Source organism: Macaca fascicularis, chromosome X, assembly GCF_037993035.2.
Source record: "Macaca fascicularis isolate 582-1 chromosome X, T2T-MFA8v1.1".
In the NCBI taxonomy this organism is placed as follows: Eukaryota; Metazoa; Chordata; class Mammalia; order Primates; family Cercopithecidae; genus Macaca; species Macaca fascicularis.
In genome coordinates this window covers 24828728-24852500 of record NC_088395.1, presented here as the reverse complement: position 1 = coordinate 24852500, position 23773 = coordinate 24828728, and the positions used below count along the sequence as shown (strand labels likewise).

The 23773-nt window shown below is 36.8% G+C and overlaps 1 protein-coding gene across 5 annotated transcripts in view; it reads right to left on the bottom strand.

The window, feature by feature from the left end:
* The window catches only part of POLA1 (DNA polymerase alpha 1, catalytic subunit), a 307953-nt gene that overhangs the window by 106531 nt on the left and 177649 nt on the right, over window positions 1-23773 (bottom strand). For all 5 annotated transcript variants that reach the window (XR_012430381.1, XR_012430382.1, XM_005593197.4 and 2 more), the window contains one exon: window positions 6684-6800. Coding sequence is in view for 3 of the 5 variants with exons in the window: in XM_005593197.4 (XP_005593254.1) it covers window positions 6684-6800 (117 nt within the window). In the remaining 2 variants the exon portion in view is untranslated. The remainder of the gene's footprint in view (window positions 1-6683; window positions 6801-23773) is intronic.

Here is a 23773-nt window from a genome sequence, read left to right as displayed (position 1 = left end):
CACACACACACACACACACACAGAGAGAGAAAAGAAAAGAAAGAAAATAGAGTATTGGTACAGGAAATCACATTAAGACAAAGTTACGGTGAAATTAGGCTGGGCCTTAGTCCAAATGAAACTAAGTGTCCTTATAAGAAAAAGAGAAAGAGACACACAGGGAAGAAGACTGCCATGTGACAACACAAGCAGAGATTGAAGTGATGAATCTACAAGCTAAGGATTAGCAGATGCTAGAAAAGGCAAGGAAGGATTCCCTGTAAGTTTCAGAGGGAAAATGGCCCTGCCAACACTTGAATTTCAGACATCTAGCCTCCAGAGCTGTGAGACAATACATTTCAATATTTTAAGTCACCTAGTTTGTAGTTCTTTGTTAATATACTACCTACTGAAGTCTTATACTTGGGTCTAAATAAGCCATTTGGGTCCAAAAAATCCATGATAAGACATGGCTTAGCAGCTGCATATACAAAAAAATTGCTAGGCATTTTAATTTAGAGAATGCTCAAAATGAAAAACACTGAAAATATGGATGCCAAGAAAGTTAACACAACTCTGAATAGACTTAACAGAAATTTACTATCTAGAAAAGGTAGCAGTGACACGTTTCTCCTGCTTCATACTAGTGCTAGTGAGAGCACCTAAAATACTGCATGTAGTTTTGGGCTCCTCAATTTATCAGACACAAAGTCTTTACTAGGATCAATATTCTGAAAGCAGAGCTCTAGAGAAATGAAGGCCTAGGAATATTGGGTCTAGCAAGGAACATTCAGGAAGATAGCTACCTTTATATGTCTAAGAGGCTCTCATAAAATGGGCATTGAATAGGTGCTGAATAAGTGCTTACCGAAGGCAGAGACAGAAAAAGGGATCAGTCTAGCTTTGTGTAGTACCATTCAGTTGAAGTAGGACCAATGAGTAAGCTCCAGAAAAAAAAAAAATTCAGGCCAAATGTAAGACCTTTCTACCTAATTAAAAATAAACTTTAAAAGTATACTGACAAAGCAATCGAAATATCCATCAATGGATGAATAAACACATTGTGGCATATCTATTCAATGGAATATTATTTGGCCATAAAAAAGAATGAAGTACTAATACATGCTACAACACAGATGAACTTCAAAAATGTTACACAAGGTGAAAGATACCAGACACAAAAGGTTACATATCGTATACTTTCATTTAAAGAAAATATTCAAAGTAGGTAAAATCCATAGTGACAACAGGGGCTAAAGGAGGGGGAAATGGGGAGTGACTGCTTAATGGATATGGAATTTTCTTTGGGGTGATGAAAATGTTTTGGAACTAGACAGTGGTGGCAGCCACTTAACATTGTGAATGTACTAAATGCCACTGCATGGTTCACTTTAAAGTGCTTAATTTTATGTTATGTGAATTACACCTCAATTTTTAAGAAGTACATTCAAAAAGGTTACTAGCACCCATGTGACGGTAAGAGAAGCTGTACATAGAATTTAGTAATCTCATCAAATATGCATGTCAAAATAACAAAGGAGAGCCTACTGTAGAATAACTAATGACTAGGTTTAAGACTTTAGGTCATAGTTCTAAGGTGCTCTTCCTATATGGACTCATGCTTACTGCCTTAAGAGACCACAATTATTTTCATGTTTTCTTCTGAAAAAAGAAACTGCCCTAGGTAGCTTGGCAACATTCTCACTGTCCCTAACCTACTTATCAAATCGACTATTTGTTCAGCCATAGCCATTTTGAAATGGTAACATACAATGATTGTAAGTTCATTATTTCTCCTCTCCCTTTAAGGACAGAAGTCCTACATGATACACATGTTACGTGTTCTGTTATAAAAGACTTCAGCAATTTTACAAGTGAGGAAAATATGAGAAACATTAGGGGGTTTATCAAAGTAGGACTAGAAGTCATTTCACTGCTTTCCTTGTAAGTGACCTTCAAGAAATTTAGTTGATTAAATAATTGAATAAAGGGCTCCACTATACTGCTCCTGCCCCAGGGACTATACAATTTCACAGATTATCTCTATCATGATCGAGAGAGTCACATACAGACATTTTCTCAGCTCTACATCAAGAATGAATATGTTAATGAGAAAAAGTTTAACTTGGTTTGAAATCCTAGTTCGATAATGAAAGATTAAGAATAATAACAACAACAAAACCAGAAAGCATTATTTTTGGCAAATTATTAATACAGTATCCTCTGTGGAGGGATTCCATACACATTCATACACATTTCACGATATTAAAAAGTCAAAACCACATTCTTAAAATAAAGAGATACTAAAATATTTATTGCCTAACTTGGGTAAGTCTCATCTCTATCACCAGTATGAAAGAGTTCTATTTTTTTAAAATAACATCAACTTTTATTTTAGATTCAGAGGGTATATGTACATGTTTGTTACATGGGTATATTGCGTGATGCTGAGGTTTGGGGCATGAATGATCCTGTCAAAGAGGGTTCTATTTACTCAGTAACTTAAATAGGCATCAAAATTTTCACTCTCGTATTTAAATGCACCTCCTATATAGCAAAGAATACTCAGGGAATATATGTCTTAAGCAACAACTTATATACTGGGAATTTCCATGAGCCTAAAAAACTTAACAGTGAGATATATACATATACATACACACACACACACACACACACACACACATAAATGAAGTATCTGAGAAGAGAGAAGATACACGTGTAAAACCCTGAGAACAAAACTGTCCCGGCTTTCTTATTCTAACTCTGGCAATGTGAGCCTGCAGAAGAGCCAGCTTTCCTACTCCAAGTCAATTCTGGAAAGTACTCAAGTCAACTGCAACCTAAAACTAAATGAGAATAGGTTTATTATGTGCAGATAAGACTGGCACAGTAAGAGGCTAGTGCTTTACCATCAAATTTGAACAACATATTTAAAGCTCCCACTAGTCTAGTACTAGGAATGTCTAGTGTTCCATCCAAACAGGCATTTATAAATGTCTATTTTTGCCCACAGATATCAATTTTATATAATCTATGTAACGTTAAAATAGTTTTATAAACAAATGTTCTGTTCATTAACATGTTTCTAGCACCTAGCAAAGTGCCTAGGATGTATGTGTTTAATAAATAATTATTAAATGAAAGTAAGGTATGATTGAGACAGAGCAACTGAGAACTAAAGAACCAGATGAGTAGAATCCTGCAAAATAGACACCTTGGAAAACCTTCTGGTGATTACAATAATTCTGTCCATTGCACAATTGTTTTTTGAACTTCTCTAGAACTATCTTTGGAAAAATGCATTTTTCCCTCCTACTAGAAAAGCCCAGGAACCTCACAAATAGAATTAAGAAATTCCTCGCCCATTATTAGCAACTCAAAGTTGAGTACATAAGAGTGTCCTGAGTCCCACTGTCAAGGTCCCTGTCAGGAATGGCTAAGGAAAGTATCACCAACCAGCCTGCTCTGAAACTGAGTAACTCCACAGGGTCATGTCCTGAGCAGCACTGGAACCAGAGGAGCTAATCTATGAAAGCTTCTCCTTGGGAAGAGTAGCTGATAACCTTGAGAAACACATGCCTAAAACACCGCAGTTTTGAGAAGGACAAGGATATGAAGAAAAGAACAAGTCACTTTGAAATCTAAAAAGATTAATAAATAATAAAAGATAACCTGATATATTAAACCACTATCAACATCATCCTCAAAATGTATCAGTCTAATAGCTTAACGATCTAATGATTATACACTAACCTTTTACCTTCTCTTACCAAGAATGCAATCATAAAACTGGTTGATTTTCTAAGAAGTAATTCGATTTTCACTGAACTTAACTTGATGAGTTAGATATTTAAAAAGTCTCAAAGGCAGCATCAGTTCACGAAACAAGGTGATTCCCCTAAAGCCTACAACCGGATTGATGAGTCACACTAAATACATACACTTTTGTTCTCTCTCTGCACCTGCTGATGCAAGTCTTGAGACAAGACTGACGTAAAAATAATTCAATATGACAGCTAATTCTAACGTTCCACATTTTTAAAAAAGTTGTTAATCATCAAAGGTACACCAAAAAAAGGGCAAGGAACATTTTATGCTTATCAAATTAGTTTTAAAAAATAAACGATAGTGTCCAAATGATAGAAAGGCTATCGTAAAACTGGTATGTTCATAAAGTACTGGTATACAGTATAAGTTGGGATAGCCCATTAGGAAAGCAATTTGGCAATATAAATCATGACCATATTGTATTTATGCAATGTATGTATGTATTGTTGATAACAATTTATCCTAAATGTCAAATAAAGAAAAAATCATTTAAGCAGAAAAATATTCATCACAAAATTTCAAGTAGAGATATTGAAAAGTAGCCGAAAATGCCTAATGAGAGGTATAGTTAAATTTGTGTTTAAAATTTTTGGTACTGGAGGCCAGGTGTGATGGCTCATGCCTGTAATCCCAGCACTTTGGGAGGCCGAGGCAGGTGGATCACAAGGTCAGGAGTTCAAGACCAGTCTGGCCAACATGGTGAAACCCCATCTCTACTTAAAATACAAAAATTAGCCAGACATGGTGGCATGTACCTGTAGTCTCAGCTACTCAGGAGGTGAAGGCAGGAGAATTGTTTGAACCTGGGAGGCAGAGGTTGCAGTGAGCCAAGATCATACCATTGCACTCCAGCCTGGGCAACAGAGTGAGACTCCGTCTCAAAAAAAAAAAAAAAAAAAAAAAAAAAAAAAAAGGTACTAAAAATGAAGTAAACACAGAAAAATGCTTGACAAAAGACAAATGTGATACCAGTACATATCTTCATTGTGATGGCAACCATGTAAAAAAAATACATATAGATACGCAAAAGAATAACTGAATACACAATGATGGCAGCTGTTTACAGTTCCTGACTAGCTGCCAAATTTTGTGGAATGATATATTATCCTAAAATTAAAAGTCATTATTATTTTAAAATAAAATATTTTCAGCTGGGCAAGTGCCGACAGTCCCAGCTACTCAGGAGGCTGAAGCAGGAAGATTACTTGAGCCTACGAATTCAAGGCTGTAGTGAGCCATGATTGCGCCTGTGAACAGTCATTGCATTCCAGCCTGGACAACATAGCAAGACTCCATTTCTAAAAATGTGTGTACCTATTTTTCTAAAACAAGTCTGTGTATCAACCCTTTTCAGCAGGAAATGCTGAAGTCAAAACTTGATTGCTGGCCTGTCTCTGTATTTAAAAATAATAACAGGTTCCCAAGTCTCACCTTCTTCTCACTAAAAACCTTACAAATCTTCAGGCTAGACAAATTTGGAAAGTGAGGCACATTATGGACCTGTCCTAGTGAGACAGATTGCACATTATCATATTATAGGTTCTGAAAAGATCTGCAATAAACTTGTTTAATTTTGGTTAGCCCAGCATCTGCTAGATGTACTTGATCACAAAACCCTCTTTGCTCAAAAGACCTGCAAACTTCTCACTACAGTTTGGGAAATGCCATTTGGGTCAAAGATGCTCAAAGGGGTCAACAGAGGGAATGCATCTTAATTACCAGAGAAGTGTTTCCAGATGCCATGCTTTCCAGTTGGGAGTCATTAATGACAGTATGTCTTACGTTTCAGGTGTGTATATTAAGGTAGAAAAATGGCTTGAGTGGCTCGGTGCAGTGGCTCACGTCTGTAATCCCAGCACTTTGGGAGGCTGAGGCAGGCAGATCACCTGAGGCCAGGACTCGGAGAGAAGCCTGACCAACATGGTAAAACCCTGTCTCTACTAAAAACACAAAAATTAGCCAGGTGTGGTGGCATATGCCTGTAGTCCCAGCTACTCGGGAGGCTGAGGCAGGAAAATTGCTTGAACATGGGAAGCAGAGGTTGCAGTGAGCCGAGATTACGCCACTGCACTCCAGCCTGGGCGACAGAGCAAGACTCCATCTCAAAAAGACAAAACAGGCCGGGTGCAGTGACTCATGTCTGTAATCCCAGCACTTCGGGAGACCGAGGTGAGCAGATCACGAGTATAAGAGATCGAGACCATCCTGGATAACATGGTGAAATCCCATCTCTACTAAAAATACAAAAATTAGCTGGGCACGGTGGCACGCACCTGTAGTCCCAACTACTCGGGAGGCTGAGGGTGCAGTGAGCCAAGATCATGCCACTGCACTCCAGCCTGGCGACAGAGCGAGACTCTGTCTCAAAAAAAAAAAGAAAAAAAAAAAAGACAAAACAAACAAGCAAACAAAAAACCAAGAAAAATGACTTGAGAACTACTCAACTATGCAGCTACTTATAAACAACTAATCCAGCAGAGGGGACCAAAAACCCCACAAAATAAACCATTCAGGGAACAGAATTGGGAGGATTTCTGCCTCTTACAAATGGGATTCTGATCAAGCCCAAATATGACAGCAGTTTCTAGAATGAAATGGCCATGTCTTCTTTTGCAATTATGTAGTGGCAACTAAAGAAATTTGTATAACTCATATGAGAATTAGTTTCCCTTTTAAATATAAATATAGTATTGCTCATGACATGTGAAAAAAAGAAAGCATGTATCTTTCTGAAATCTGTATTTTTTAAAAATAAGATTAGTATATGCATATGGTAGTAGGGCATCTTCATAGGGCAAATACTCAGTATCTACTTCTCAAAGCAAGCAGCCCTCTACCCTCTTCTACATGGTTCTTTAGCATTATGAGACTGTTACCTCTGGTCGAAGTGTAGCTTTCATGCAGGCTGGGCAAAGAGGCCCAGTTCGGGAGAACTGAAGGGGAAGGTGACGAGTTCGATTGCCACAGGTTGGCTCCTCACATATCAACCAGCCCTGGAGAGAAGAAAGGGAAAACTTCAGACTTATCACCATCAACAAATATAAGTAACAAATCTTTTTTTGGTTATCAAGATAGACTCATTTTATTTCATCTTTTCTCAGAAATTCTGACATAACTCTAGTTATCTCTCTCTCCTGACATGTTAATTAGCTAAATCTATGCCCCAAACTTAGAAGTTAGGAAACCCATTCAGTTTAAAAAAAAAAAAAAAAAAAAAAAAAAAAAAAAAAATCACGTGAGATGTTATTTCTTTTTCTTAAGAGAAACACCCTTCCTCACTCAAATACATCAAAACTTGCCAACAAAAACTTCTACTACAGGCAGAATGTAAACCAATGTGTTTTAGTTCATTAGGAAAGACCATTACTGAAGTAAAGAATGCACCACATACATGTATAACCTTCCCAATAGCTGAGTGACTATTGGCTAGTTACTTAATTGCTGTGCTGTTTCCTTCTCTGTAAAATGGATACCACAGTACTTACTGTATAGGGTTGTTGCAATGATGGAACACATTTACAGTGTCTAGGACTATATTTGATATAAAAGAAACACTTAATAAATATAATCAATTATTTCATGTAAACAAAAATAGATTCTCTTATATGTGCTTTCTGGAGACATAAAACTAGCTGCAATGTTTTCAAGGACAACTTCAACTTATCACTATTTTCCAGAGGTTTGAAATACTACAGCTATTGCTCACTTCTCTGTCTTTTAGAACCCTCTTCTCACCTTCCTTCTTCAGTTACTCTCCCTTGCTGATCTTGTTTGAATTTTCTCATAGTGATGTGATAAGAATATGCCTAAGACCTTAAATCAGCATTACGTTTGTTATAAAAACATTATCTGTTAAACAAAGGAGACAAGACTTCCAAGTGGGGTCAAACAAAGTTCAGCTGTTTATACTAAGGAACCAAGGTCTGTGGGCTTTCGTGCTATATGTATTGCCACAGAGGCGTAAGTATAAGGCAAATGTTAGGGTGAGGTGCTGGGTATAAAGGTGAACAAGGTATGCTGCTGCTCCCCTGTCTCATGGTGTTCTGATCTGCGGAGCCCCCAGTAGGGACCTGACTATCTGTAGGTCTTGGAGCATTTTGAGACATGGCAACTTCTGAACTGGTCTTGAAAAATGAGTGGAAGTTTGGTAGGTAGAGAAGGCAGAAAAGACAACTTACACAGAAAGAACAATGTATGTCAAAGAATAAAGGCCAGAAAGAGCTATGCTGTGTTATCATTAATAAAGGAATCAATAACATGCATCACCCCGTATTCTATTTCTAGACTGAACAACTTGTTGGTCTTTTCCCCTTAGATAAGAGCAGTATATACATGAGTGTTGATTCATTATGTCAGGTACTTTAGTCTGCCACTTAGTAATGTTTCCATGTGGTGTTAATCCAAAGCTGAGGGATGCCCTCACTTGCTGCTGTGCTGTTTGACCTCATTCCTCAGAATAGGCTTTTCTTGGAAGTAGCTATAACAAAACTCAGGGGAAAGCACCAAGAATCAGTTCTTCTGGCTCCATTTAAAACTATCACAAAAAGGCAAAGTGTATAGATCTTTATAACTAAAAAAATTATGCTACCTTTAACGAATGTAAAATTCATCTAGTCAATACACCCACAGTAAGCATTATTCCTACCTTCATTCAAGGCTAAACTATTTTAAAATTTAATATGAGCTTTTCAGGTAGAGGGAGGGTCTCAATGAGTCCTTAATGAAACTTGTAATATATGCCCAGAATTACATTAAATATTGTGAAGAACAGGCAAAAGGGCCCCAGGTACAGTTTCAGGAAATTACAATCTAAATAGGAAAGCAAGGTCCACACACAGAGACTATAAAAGCAATTCAGTATGGCTTGGCTTTAAGAACCAAGTTGTGTGGTACCAACTACAAATGCTAACAATACAGAGAAGGGATAGGTTAGTGTCTGAGATAAACTACTACTACCACAGCAAAAGATCATGAACCAGATAATCAGTGGTTCGGAGTCACAGGCAGCTGTTTGTTTTAATTTTGAGGGTGTATTACAACATCTTCTTGATTTAAAGAGACATTTATATTCACATTTTAATATTTCTGAAACTCAGATGCCTTTATAATGGACACATACAGCTTAATAACGTACTTTAGTTTACTCCAAAAAAGCTGTTAAGTCAAGAGTGCAGCTCACAATCAGCTCCTTAGAATTAAAGAAACAAGATACTGGCCGGGCACCGTGGCTCACGCCTGTAATCCCAGCACTTTGGGAGGCCAAGGCGGGCAGATCACGAGGTCAGGAGATCGAGACCATCCTGGCTAACATGGTGAAACCCCGTCTCTACTAAAAATACAAAAAATTAGCCAAGTGTGGTGGCACACGCCTGTAGTTCCAGCTACTCGGGAGGCTGATTGCTTGAACCTGGGAGATGGAGGTTGCAGTGAGCCAAGATTGCACCACTGCACTCCTGCCTGGGCGACACAGCAAGACTCCGTCTCAAAAAAAACAAAAAAAAAAGAGAGAGAGAAACAAGATACTTCAGTTTAGTCTGTTCTAGGCATGGGAAATATAGCGGGGAAAAGTGGAGCTGACAGCAAGAACAGTTATTAAATTTTAAATGCAGCCTATAAACATTAAAGGTAAGACTAGTTGTTTCTTGAAGTACCCATTTAGGTATATTAATAAAGGAAACAAACCATACAGGACTGGACCACTCCTTTATCATTCATTGGGTCTGTTACTTTAAATTTGATAAATGAGGCTTTATATGCTTTGGAATATGCAGTTAGTTAATGTTGCCAACCATAGTTGTAATTCATCCAATTCTAAACAAAACTAAAAAAATAAGCAGACAGGTAACAACTATCATGTTTTGAGACAAGAAATTATTCAATTCCAAAATATAATCTGGATATTAAAATTATTTAATTTTTAAAATATAATGTTCAGAAACTATAGAGTTCTTTTCAGATGTTTTTGAAATTTGATTCTGTCAATTTACTATGACTTCACAACTCACTGGGGTAGCTGCCAACCACGGACATGCTAAGTTATCATCTCACCTGTTTTTAAAGCAAACACCTAACCCTATCTCTGACAGAGGTACTAACTAAATGTCCTTTCAAATCATATAGAAAACAGATAATATAATTTGTCTAGACTTCCTACCAGTTATAATTAACATTAAAGAGGTCTTTTTTCCTTTGTCACCTCTCTATTCATCGCTTATTTGGGTTTGTTTGTACTTACTATCTGTTAATCTCCCTTTACAAATGACAACAATAACTAGTGCTATTATGCATGGAAATTAAACATGCTGATAACTGTGTGAAGGGAACTGGGGCTGAAAAAAATATTAGAAGCCTGTAACTCTTTATGCTTCTTGTTTTATTTTGATAATTAAGCTTTTGGTCATGGTGTATTTTAAACAAAACTCTTCTATGTAGGAAATAGGCCCTAATCATATTAAATACATGCTTTGCTTCAATTCAATTTTGTAAAGTACATTTTATTTAACCCTTTGTTCACCCAACAAATACCAACCAGCTAGCTAAATCTAACCTTCAAGGAACATTTGTGCTGTTAAAAAATAAATATAGGCTGGGCATGGTGACTTATGCCTGTAATCCCAGCACTTTGGGAGGCTGAGGCAGGTGGATTGCTTGAGCTCAGGAGTTCAAGACCAGCATTGACAACATGGCAAAACCCTGTCTCTACCAAAAATACAAAAATTAACTGGGAGTGGTGGCACGCACCTACGGTCACAGCTACTCGGGAGGCTGAGGTGGGAAGATGGCTGAAGCCCAGGAAGTTAAGGTTGCAGTGAGCAGTAATTATGTCATAGCACTCCAGCCAGGGTGACAGAGTGAGATCCTGTCTCAAAAAAAATTTTTGTTCTAAATAAAAATAAATAACTATAACAGGTATTTGAAAATATTCCATTGATGCAAATCTTATAAGATCTCACACTGAATTTTGTCTCTTAAGAGTGACAAAAACAAAGCAAGTGAAAATAATAATATTGTGTAAGTTCACTTTGATTTATCACTCACAAAGACAAAACTTAACTTACTTTCATTTCTCACTTTCAGAAATAACATACAGCCTGTACAGCCCAAGGCTACATTGACAAGTCAATGGAAGAGGATATTTTAAATAAAAGTATAGTTCCTTGGAACTACTAGTTATTTGGAACTACCCAACCTATAAAAAGATTTGGATTTTAATAAAAACCTCTAGAATCACTTTAAGGATGTCTGCTATCCAAATATGCCATTTTATTATGTAATGCCACTTACAAATTATCATAACCAATAGCAATAAGGTCAATAAATTTTCAGTTGCCTGGCTTAGCCACATTTATATATAGAAAATTCAAAAGAGGTGAAGTCAGCCTGTCCAATAGCAAAACAAACCTTTACCAAAATACGCCAAGCTCTATCACTTGTTGCTTTAATCTCAGCATCACTAATTCCTTAAAATCATTGTGTATGAAATTGTGCCAAATGCTGATTGGTTCTGATGACTAAATTATATTTCTGAGGCCTCAACTAAAATGGCTTCTGTCTGCACATGTTAAAAAGGGATCAATTTCCACTTGTAACTAAGGCATTCCTAGTAGTTGCACCTTAAACACAAACTGTTATTCATTTGTGTACATTTGTATTTTTAGAAGGCTACACACACAGAAATCATCTAGATCTGAAATTGTGGAGCATAGGAGGCCCTCAAAAATAACTTTCGAAGAAACTATCAACAGAGTAAACAGACAACTCACAGAATGGGAGAAAAGATTTGGAAACTATGCATCTGACAAAGGTCTAATATCCAGAATCTATAAGGAACTTAAACAACTCAACACATGAAAACCAAATAACCCCATTAAAAAGTGAGTAAAGTACATGAACAGATACTTCTCAAAAGACATATAAGCAGCCAACAAGCATACGAAAAAATGCTTAACATCACTAATCATCAGAGAGATGCAAATCAAAACCACAATAGGATACCATCTCACACTAGTCAGAATGGCTATTATTAAAAAGACAAAAAATAACAGATGCTGGCAAGGCTGCAGAGAAATGGGAATGCTTATACACTGTGGGTGGGAATATAAATGAGTTCAGCCACTGTGGTAAGCAGTTTGGAGATTTCTCAAAGAACTTAAAAAAGAGCTACCATTCGACCCAAGAACTGCATTACTGAGTATATACCCAAAGGAAGATAAACTGTTCTACAAAAAAGACACATGCACTCATATGTTCATTGCAGCACTATTCACGATAGAAAAAACATGGAATCAACCTAGGTGCCCAACAACAGAGGACTGGATAAAGAAAATGTGATACATACACACACACACACACACACACACACACACACGCACACACACCATGGAATATATAGTACGCAGCCATAAAAAAGAAATGAGATCATGTCCTTTGCAGCAACATGGATGCAGCTGGAGGCCATCATTCTAAGCAAATTAATACAGGAACAGAAAACCAAATACCACATGTTTTCACTTATAAGTGGGAGCTAAACGTTGGGTACACATGAACACAAAGATGGGAACAGATTCTGGGACTATTAGAGCGGAGAGGGAAGCAAGGGCTGAAAAACTACCTCTTGGGCACTATGCTCACTACCTGGGTGACAGGATTATTTGTACCCCAAACCTCAGTGTCATGCAATATAACCCATGTAACAAACCTGCATGTGTGCCCCTAAATCTAAAATAAAAGTTGAAGTTATAAAAATGTAGAGAAGCAAGTTTATAAAAAAAAATAAGGAAAATAACAATGCACAGTAGTTTGCATACTCGAGTCAAATATATAGTGGGCCCTTCACCTCTCATTCCCAATCAGTCACCAAATTTGTCTACTGGTCTTTCCTTTATAGTCCCATTACCACCAACCTCATCAAAGCCAGACCTCAGATTGTTCTATTTCAGTAGCCTCCTCCCTGGTTTCCCTGACTCCATTCTCTCTCATATCCAACACAAAGGGCTCTCCACTCCCATCTCCCAATCACATACCTTCCATAGATAATTAAGAACAAATTCATTGGCCTGGCTTTCAAATCCTTACAACCTCATCCCACTCCCCCACCCTTTCTCATCATTCTCTTACACAAACTCATTGCCCAATCAGGTTGGTTTTCTCACTGTACTTACCACATTTTGCCTGTTTTCACCTCCTTATCATTACACAGGCTGGAGAACCTCTGCCTAAAAGGTCCATTCCTTGATCATCAGTTCCATTCGTCTTTTGTGAAATTTTCCCGATCCACAGGGATTTCTTCTTTATTCCACCTAACGCTGAGCATACGCTGTGGTGAACTGTCTCTTAACCATCTTATTTTACCATCTCGTTTTGCCTACCGAACTGGATGGTCAGTCCCCTGGAGAACAATTTGTTTTGGAGCTGGTACTGTCCTCCCTAGTCTCTACCACAAAAGTTCACACTCAATGAAGAATACAGAATTGAGGTTATGAAAAACCACATGAGTAGGGTTTCTTTCCTCCCATTTACTAACAGATAATTTTATGCAACTCGCTGAACCTCTTTCTGAGCCTCAGTTTCCTCATCTATAAAACAGGAGGTAATAATATTTACTCTATTAGTGTTGTTCAGAGGATCAAATAAGAAAACTCACAAAAATGTTGAGTAAATGTAAAATATTGTTATTATCTTGTCTCTGGTATTGGGGAACATTATTGCTAAGCTATAGCTGACAATGCACTATTAAAAATGCACCATTTTAACCAGGAAAGAGCCTGGTCAGCATCCATCTGGTGTTATCACAAAATGGAGAACTAAAATAATGGATAAACAGTATGATTAGGTGGTGCTGCTTCTCAATTTGATTGCAAAATATTACAACTATGTAGTCAACATAAGTGAAATGTTCGTTTTTTTTTTTCCTGATCAAACTAAAATATAGTGAAGATATAGATGGTAAAACAGGCAGTGGGGGAAGAGGAGGCTGTCTTTGCTTTATTTCTGGATTCACAGATTTTCAAGAGACAACACGGTTCTGCAGTGACGTATGATTTAGTTTAAATTGTAATGGCTCACCAGGAGTGCAGTGACAGGGTCACAGGACGGGGTCTGCCAGCATGCATGCTCTGAGTTCATCAGATTATTACTAGTTTTCAATAATGGCCATTAACCACCCCTATACCAAAACTAGATGCACTCTGATAACATCAGACTCTCTTTTCAACCTAAACCATTTATAAATGTTCCGGGGTTCCCTTGCAGGCACATTTTTCTGCCACAGAATTATCCCTAGTGGCAAAAAATGGGTCTTCTTATAGATAGTGCACAGTATGGGCCCACAGCTGCTTTTGAAGAATGACATGTTGTGATTTGGAATTTCCAGAAATATCAAAAAACAAATTGCTTTCTGACCCACATTTGTACCCAAAACTGGGAGAAAATTTCCCTAAGATCTCCAGGGGAAGTTTTAACAGGAATATAATTTTGCTTTTAAAGTTAAATCTTCTACACTGCAGCATGCTGGCATGTCAAAGAGTGATTATTAAGTCCCAGAAAGGTGTTAGGGTAGGAGATGAAAGAGTAAATCAGGAAAAATAAATACATAAACTAACTATTCACCAAAGTTAATACAAGAATATTTTGAAGAAAATTATCAAAACAGAAGTAGAAAGCGCCTCATCGGTCAATATAAGAATTTTAAATATTATTAAAATTGATTTTTTAAGTAAGACATCTCTTTAAATGAACAGTCATATGTCATTTCATCCAAGTTATTTGAAACTTATTGATCTTATCATTTGTAAAAGGACCAGACTCTGCCATCAGTTTGCTGAAAGGATAATGGAGCACTCCCAAACTGTTATGATAGATTGGATGCAAACAGTGGTCCTCATTTAAACACACAGAATAGCACTATAAGTGGACAAATTCCAACCTCAGCAATTGTATATTACATGATAAATTAGCAACTTGGTCTGCTTTGCCTCACATCAAATCCAATACAGAGCCTTGCTATTTTAATTTGCAATCAGAGCTTGAGCATCAGAAGAGGTACCTGAGGTACATTAACGAGCCCCCATGCAAGCCGTCTTCTCTTGTTATACTGTGAGCACACAAAGCCAACAATTACCAGCAATTGTATTTTACCCCTACAGGACAATACCAGAACAGTTAAAATTGTCTCCATGCAAGCAACCAGGGAAAATATACTTAAAAGACTTTATATGGAAAATTACATTTTGGGGAAAAAAGTTCAATGGAGGACATGTATCTTTCTGTATGGGCAACTATAAACCTCTCTTAGTATATTCAAGCCTATTCTGTAAAATACTCTCCCTATTCATCCAACTCAAAAGCAAGCTACATTTTTAGGCTATAATAGGTCACAACTAAGTACACAGTACCTTGCTTCAGGAATAATTTTGCTTTGTCTGTCAACTGTCAACAAAACACAAAGAGCTCATGCAACCCAGCCATGTACTATGGATGTTAGAGATCTAACAAAATACAAATAACAAGAATACAAGATTTTCTAGCCACCCTGCTTTCATTTTATATGAGAAACTGAAAGCATTTTCCTTTCCACATTCCATTAATCTCTATTATATTACAAAGCTTTTCACAAAATACTTTTCCCCCCTATATGAAGCTACAAGTGACTTGGGGATATAATATTCCAACTGTAATGAATGTCTGACTTTCTAACATGAATGATAATAAATGGATGTGTCAGGTAAGGCACATAGTCATTTCAACAAGAGAAAGGAGGAAAGAATCAAATGGAATGAGTTGGTAAAATGGTTACTCTGGTGCTTGTACTAATATTTTAGTGATGAAACCTCTAGAAAAATTGTTCATTACTTCCATTGCCATTCCTGCCTCTCAAGTCTTCACTTTTGAAAAAAACTACCACCTTAGCTATGTACACACAATAATGAATAAACTTCAAAAGTGAACTCAGAATCACTATATGCACAGAAAAAAGACTGGAAGGAAGTACTCTACAATGCTATCACTGGTAATCTGTGGTTTTCTTCTTCTATTTCCGTATTTTCAAAATTTTCTACAACAAGTGTATATTGTTCTTATAATCAGAAAGTTTATTAACGAGAAGAGACAGTATTGCCAGAGCTTTCAATATAATCAAATCACTAACACAGCTGAAAAATATTCTGAGCTATACCATGTGTATGCTTGCTGCCAAGATAAATTTTCAGGGAATGTGCTTATGGGGAAAGAAAGGGCACATGAAAAAAAATAGTCTGTTCTTAAATTTTTTTTTTTTTTTTACTAAAATTTCAAAAATAGGTCAATTTAATCACATAAGCAATTCTCAATGAGAAAGTGACAGGGTATGTATCAGTAGTATTAGTATCATTTATTAAATTAAGCCATTTACTAAAATGCGCCCAGTCTATTATAGAATATGGTTTGAATACCTTTCTTTATGATGGTGGATCTCTGAAGGTAGGTAATAAATCGGTTTTAAAGAGAGGTGCCTTGTTCCCCACGCCCTCTCCCCTGCCTTTATTCAGTGTGCACACAGATCAACTCAGATGTCCTGGGGTAAGAATCAAATAAAACAAAATCCAATCGGAACGGCATGCATGCTTAAAACCTTCTTACCAGAAGAGTTTTTCTTTGCTCAAGTCTAGCTAAAAGTAATTTTTATTGTTTGTTTGCTCAGAGACTAGTATTTATTGGTATGGTTTCAAGTGATACGCCTTTGGGTAGTGAACGACAAATGTTAAAACTGAACTATAGCTACTACTGCCTCAAAGGACATCTTAAAACCAGAATGGAGTTCAAACTATCACCAGGCAATGTTTGTTCATTTAACTTTAATTATTTTCTCCTTGAGAATGGTACTAATGAAACTGAATATCTTTCATGGTTTCGAAGGGCCGTTTGAATAGTCTGTAAACAGAACTAAGGGTAGACAAGAGATCTGGCTGAGCCAGGAGGTTGCTAGGTGATGTAGAATGTAAACCCACAAACTTGTTAAGGTTTGCTTTGCTTTCATGCCACTTTCACACACTCTCAAAAGTTTTGAGAATTGATTTTTCAGGTGGTCACTTAAAAAAAAACAAAAAACAAAAAACTCCCTCCCTTCAAAATTCACTCCCTGCCGATGTTCTGCCAGATTCAGAAGAGATGAAATCCATCTAACCTTTGGCTGCAACATGGGAAACTTTTGGTTTTACATGAATGTAGGATTATATATTTTCTGATGCCCATAATTTAAGAAACAAATGCAAGGTAGATTTTAACATTTCAGAAAGACACTTCTAATCTCTTATGTAACTTAAAACTAAAATTTCTCTTCAGAAAAAAAGCATGATCACAGTTTGGGAGACCTGGGGCACAAAAACCAAAACCCTGTGGCAAATGCCTTAACACAAATGATCATGGTGACAAACCTTTCAGTATAGCCACTCTTGTCTTCACTCTTCTGGCATGTACCAAGACTCACTGCCTGTGAGGCTTCTCCCTCTGGCCCCCTCCTCCAGCCTCCTTTTTAAGTAGCTGATCAGAGATTGTCCAGTAAGAGCACTTTATTAGATCATCAGCCAGAGGGGTTCACAAGTACTGAGAGCAATGGGCTCAAATGCGGCACATCAGTTTTAATAGACCAGGGGCTACTAGTAAACTGCAGATACTGCTGAGAACTTTCCATGCACTGAACTCTTGAAAAAGCACCGTCTCTCCAGCTTAAATGCAGCTGCCTCTTTCAATGCCGCAAATGGGTAAATTTGACAAAAAAGCCACCATTAAGACTACATGAAAGGCTCAAGACAACATCCTTTCAATGCTTTGTACTTCAGTAATCAGATGTACTTACTCACCCCCTCCCCCAAACCCGATCAAGAACTATTTCTGAATGGTAGGAAATAATTCCACTTTGTACATCTTTTAGTTAATCAAGACTTTCTATTCAGCAATTTGACCTTTTGTTCAAAACAGGATTATCAGTTTTTTCGCCAGTTACCAAGGGCGACTCGCATGGTGAACATAATTGCAATAATTTGCAAAACACCATGGCAACCCACATTACAACTAGGTAAATACTGGGCTTTTGTGCTACATTGTTATTTTCAGAGATGCTGAAGTCAAAGAACGAATGACAAATGAACACAAAATTTATATTTGCTTTGTCTCAAAAGAGAAGAAAATTGATAACAAGAATTGGGGGGAAACCGACTACAGCTGTAATTTCTAACTTGATTAATTAGGATGGTAACAGTCCTTAACAGTATATTCAACAAACAGCCCTGACTTCGTCTCTCCACCCACCTCTCTCCATACCACTACCACTATCCCCCCCACCCCAGACAAATTTTTTCAGCTTAGAGAACAAACATCCCCCATTTGCTCTTTTCTTCAACTTAATGGAATCCTTAATTGCAGAATATTGTTCTTCTGCTCTTCATGGCAATGAAAATGAGAGAAAGGAGGAGAGTGCCAGGGCAGACAGGGAGCTATAGTCATTTTTTTTTCCTGCTTCTTTTGGACACCCCAGGCCCAATGATGAGACGGCATTTTCCTGGAATCAGCAGCTGTTTCGTAGCAGACAATAAAGTAAAAACTATTTGGCTTTGCAGAAAAGCCACTTTTCTCTTGGCAACACAAGGTAAGTCTACATGCCGAGACGAAGTTTCATAATTTAAATGCCAGAACATAAGATGAGAAAATAATGCCAACAATAAAAAAGCATACATTTGTCTTGTAAAGAAATTATTAACTGTATGTACTGTCCCGAAAGCTGCTGAAATGCATATGCTTGCTATTTGAGAAAGATGTTCAACAATATCACCAATGTGCTGAAAACCACTTTATACTCAGAGATCCCAATTCACAAAACAATCTAAAAATATAAACTGAGTATTCAGAAATATAAAAATCAACATATTTTAGTAAACACAACCTCAAAAATAGTATAATCTTTTCAACAATAAATATGGTTAGAAAAGTTTTATCAGAATTTTTTACTCAGGTATAAAAGGTAGGTTCTATTTTATAGTAAAGGAGCAGTTTTTTTTCTAAGAAGCACAAATTCTGTCATAATACCTAGCTGTTGGAAATTATCAAAGCTGACTTTCTCATGCAAAATGGAATATTTCAGGATGAGAAAAGAAAAATACACACAGAAAGGGCTTGCAGAAGTTATATTGCCGAGATCTCGAGAGAGAAGCAAGCAGCTCCAGATGCATTCTAAACACAGCCCAGTCTGCTTCCCTTCATCTGTCTTATAACAAGCAAAAGCAAAAAGAGAGTCTCTGAAACGATCTGCATATTTCCCTTAACTTTTGAAAAATCAAATGGACCTGATACCATAATGGGTCCATTCTTATTTTGTCAGGGCTGAAGACTCCCTGACAGATCTCTAAGATTCAGCATAGAGAAATCACAATTTAACATTCTTCCGAATATGCCTCCGAAATTATAGATACTGTGATTTCTCTCAAAGAGTATAAATCAAAAGGATATATGACACATTAACTCCTTCTCAGTCAGTGATAACCTCTTTACACTTTGAAAATATATTTTATTTTCCGGCTGAGTTCACTCCAAATTTACCATACCTGTATTAAGTGCATTCCTATCAAAAGTCTAAATGTTAAGATGAAATATATCCCTTAATGCCAAATTAAAGGGTTGAACAAGCCTTTGGTACTTTTTGATCAGAGAGAATTGATGACAGATCTTGAAGTGGGCCTAAAATCCCCATCACACTTGAACTTAAGAAACCCTTACATATAAATGAAATATTTTATAATCTACCCGGAATTTCTTCACTTAGAACATTTTACCTTGTATATTCCTCCCCCCTTCTTTTGTGGCTTCTGTTCTAATGTGATTTTTTTTCTCTTCTGTTTTTACCCCCTTTCCGCCTTTTTTCTTTGCCAACTGGCTGAGATGCTTCTTGACGTATATTTATTTACAAAGGCTCATCTACGAGTGATTGCAACATCCAACCATCTATAACGTTAATAAATTACCTAAATCACTAAATCAGGAATGGCAAACACCTAGCAGGTATATTGCAGTTCCGTTTCCAACTCTGTCCTGAAGACCACTATAGGATGGAAGCTGGCACCCAATATAAAACCCATCTGTTAACCCTGTTCCAGATACTTCTTGCTCTGGAATTCTTAACTCTGGCGGTACACTGGAATCACGAGGGCAGCATTACAACACAGCGCCACCCCCAGAGTGTCTGATTCAGCAGGTCCTGTGTGGGGCCCGAGAATTTGCATCTCTAACAAGTTCCCAGGTGATACTGCTGCTGCTGGTTTGGGACCTCACTTTGAGAACATCAGTCTGGGATACGAAATGAGCTTTGGGATGTTAAAAAGTTCCCCCAAGTGATTCTAACGTGCAGCTAAGGTTGAGAACCACTGTTCTGTATTATTCTCATTCTCTCTCTTGTTCAAAGAGAACTACTGGTTATTATTTTCTGAACAATGAACTTCATAAACAGAATTGTATTTAAAAAATTCTCTCTCAATTCTTTCTATGTTTACTCTTTCTTTAGATATTATTTAGGTGGTTCACTCTTGCTCTTCCAAGTTTTCCATGCAGCATCAGAACTATCAAAGTCTCAAATCTGACTTAATTGTATTAAAAGAACTAAATGGTTTATATCAAGCACATAGCATAATACCATTCTTCCTTTAAACAAACTAATAAACAACCTCAATCTGGCAATAAAATTATAGTTCTTAAAATATGAAATGTGCTTTACTTAGAATCACAGAATTTTAGGAGTGCTGGTGAAAACAGTATCTATGGAAAGCAACCACAATTACACGTTTGACTTTGACAAGTAATATGAAATGATATCTTTAAACCCTAAGTTTTAAAATTGGAAGAGACTTTAGAGCTCTAATCTTTTGTGTTGTGAGGAAAATGAGGCACAGAAGAAAGTATATTTTTTGCACACTGTCACACAGCATGTAGACTGAACTTCTAGTCCAGTGCTCTTTACACACTACATCTGTGCTACTTAATACATGAGCCAGTCGCTGTATGTGGCTGTTGAGCACTTGAAATATGGCTAGTCCAAATTGAGATGGGCTGCAAGTGTAAAATATACAGCAAATTTCCAAGACTTAGTTCAAAAAAGGAGACTATAAAATAGTTTAGTGGTATTTTTAACACTCATTACAGAATAAAATGTCATTTTGGATATATTGGGTTAATTAAAAATTTAAAAAATTTTAAATATTAATACAGACGGGTCTCACTATGTTGCCCAGGAGATCCTCCTGCCTCAGCCTCACAAAGTGCTGGGATTACAGGTGTGAGCCACCACACCCAAACAGGCTAATTAAAATGTATTATCATATTATGAATATCTCTCATTTAAAAAAAAATACAAATGGAAGTTTATCATATAACTGTTCTAAATCCTGTTTTTTCACTGAAAAGTGGAGGAAATTATGGCCTGTCAGTACATATAGATCTGTAGTGTTCTTAACGGTTGCACAAAATTCTATTAAATGATTGTAATAATCTAATGAATTCTCTTCTGATCAACAACGGGTTGTCTTCAGTCTCTTACTATTACTACTATAATGCTGCAAGCAATATCTTTGTATAGTACCTTTGATAATATCTGTAAGGACTGTACATCTGTAAGGAGATATACCCAAATCAGAATTGCAAAGTAGAATGGTATGTTCATTTACAATCTTGATGATTTTGCCAAATTGCTGTCCAAAAGGTGTACCATTTTTCATGCCCACCAACAGTGTATGAGAGTGCTCCATTCCCTATACCATTTACTATGCTATGTACTACCTAAAAGTCTTCCAAAATAAGTGGAGCACAGAGGATTTTTAGGTCAGTGAAAGCACTCTGTACTGTGATGGTGGAGGTATGTTAGAAACATCTGTCCAAACTTACAAAATGCACACCAAGAATGAACCTCAACATAAACTATGGACTCTGGGTGACGATGTATCAATATAGGTTCATCAGTTGTAACAAACATACTATGGCAGGGGATACTGATAATGAGAGAGGCTATACGTGTGTGGGGCAGGGAGTATATGGGAAATCTCTGTACCTTACTGTGAAATTGTGCTGTGAACCTAAAACTACTCTAAAAAATAAAATCAATTATTTAAAAAGTCTTCTCAATTCCACAATTATTAACAATATTACTTTTATAGTTCCATTTTCTAAGTTTAAGTTTTTGATCCTTCTGAAAGTTGTTTTAGTGTAAGGAACAAGAAATAAATCAACTGTATTTTTTTCCAGATGATTATTCCTACTGATGTGAACCACCCTCTTTTAAAAAACAAAATGCAACTTTGGGTCTATTTATGGGCTTTCTATAGTTGCTCCATCGAAATCACCAAATATTTTTGCACCAAAATATTTTAAATACCCCAATTGTAAAAACTGGGAGGACTGGTGGGTCATTTTCTTTGTTAGAGTTTTCCTGCGATTTTCTTTTAAAAATTGAGGAAGCTTTAAATTTATGGATAAACTTAGGGGAACTGACAATCCTAAAATGTTGAGTGGTCCTAGCCAAGAATATATGCTTTGCCATTTACCCAAGTCTTCTTTTAAGCCATTCAGAGTTCATATATATTTAGCACATTTCTTGCTAAGTTTATTCCTAGGTATTTCATCTTTTTAGCCTGTATTATAAATGATATTTAGTTCTTTCGTTATGTTTTCTAACTGGTTGTGTGTATACAGCCGAAAGCTACTGATTTTTAGCATTAATTTTATAACTAGTAACCTTATTAAAATTATTTTTGTCTGCGATAGTTTCTTGGTTGATTGCATTGGATTTTCCATGTTAGAATGATCTGTAAATAAGAATTTCCCCCTTCTTCCAATTTTTATATATTCCTCTTTTTGGTCTAATTACAATGGTTAACATTTTCAAAATGTGATATTTATCAACATTTCCACCGGGCTGCCTCTAGCAGATTTCCCAAGGATCTAGCGCCATGGACCTAAGAACTAAGCCACCAGGAATCTCTGCAACTGAAAAAAAGTAACTTTATTAAAATTATTACAGATTCTGTAGACACCTTTGTCTCAGAGTGCCTAAAATCAACTTTGGGACTGAAACTTTAGCTAAAGGACATTAAATGGTTGACTAAATATTAAAATAGCTCCTTTCATATTTGGGGAATTAGTCCTCTTAAAATATCCCTTCCCTAACATAAGTCTTATTTAAATTAAACTACAGTATTCAATCATTTCTCCTGGCTCTGCCTCTAAAAACCACAACTTGAAATGGGGCAGAGCTGAATTTTGGGGGCCTCAGTCTCTTCCTTCATAAAGAAGGGTGTTTCACCAGGATAGACGATTGTAAGGTCTGTTTAAGTGTGAGAATTCTTTAATTCTACAACATAATTTTTTAAAAATGAGGTTCCCCATATGCCTTCATGATTTATCCATAACTGAGGTTAGCAAAATATACACATTCCTAGCACTGAAAGTATTTCCTGTTAACTAAATCTCATTACTCCACCATTAAGTTAGGATTTAGTGTTACTACTATTTTCATTCCAGTGCTCCCGGCTGAGTAATATATGTCGGTGAATGTCTACAGCAGTGGTTCTCAAAATGTGGGCCTGAGATCAGCAACATCAGCATCATCTGGGAATTTGTTAGAGATGCACATTCTCTGGCCTTTATCCCAGACCAAGAATCAGACACTCTAAGGGTGGCACCCAGCAATCTGTGTTTCAGCAGGTCCTCTATGGTGTGACAGTGATAAGTGGGCATGTATTTATACAAATAAGGTTTAATAAGTATAAATCATGAGACTAAATGGCATATTCTATCAAGTTGTGAAACATATAGAAGCCAGGCTGAGGCAGAGTGCTACAATGACAGATAAAAGGCTTAAAAAATATATATGTATCAATCATTAGTTGTTAATCCTGACATTTGCCCATTACATTACCCCTCTCAAAGCCCAAAATACCTTACTCCCCTCTGAATA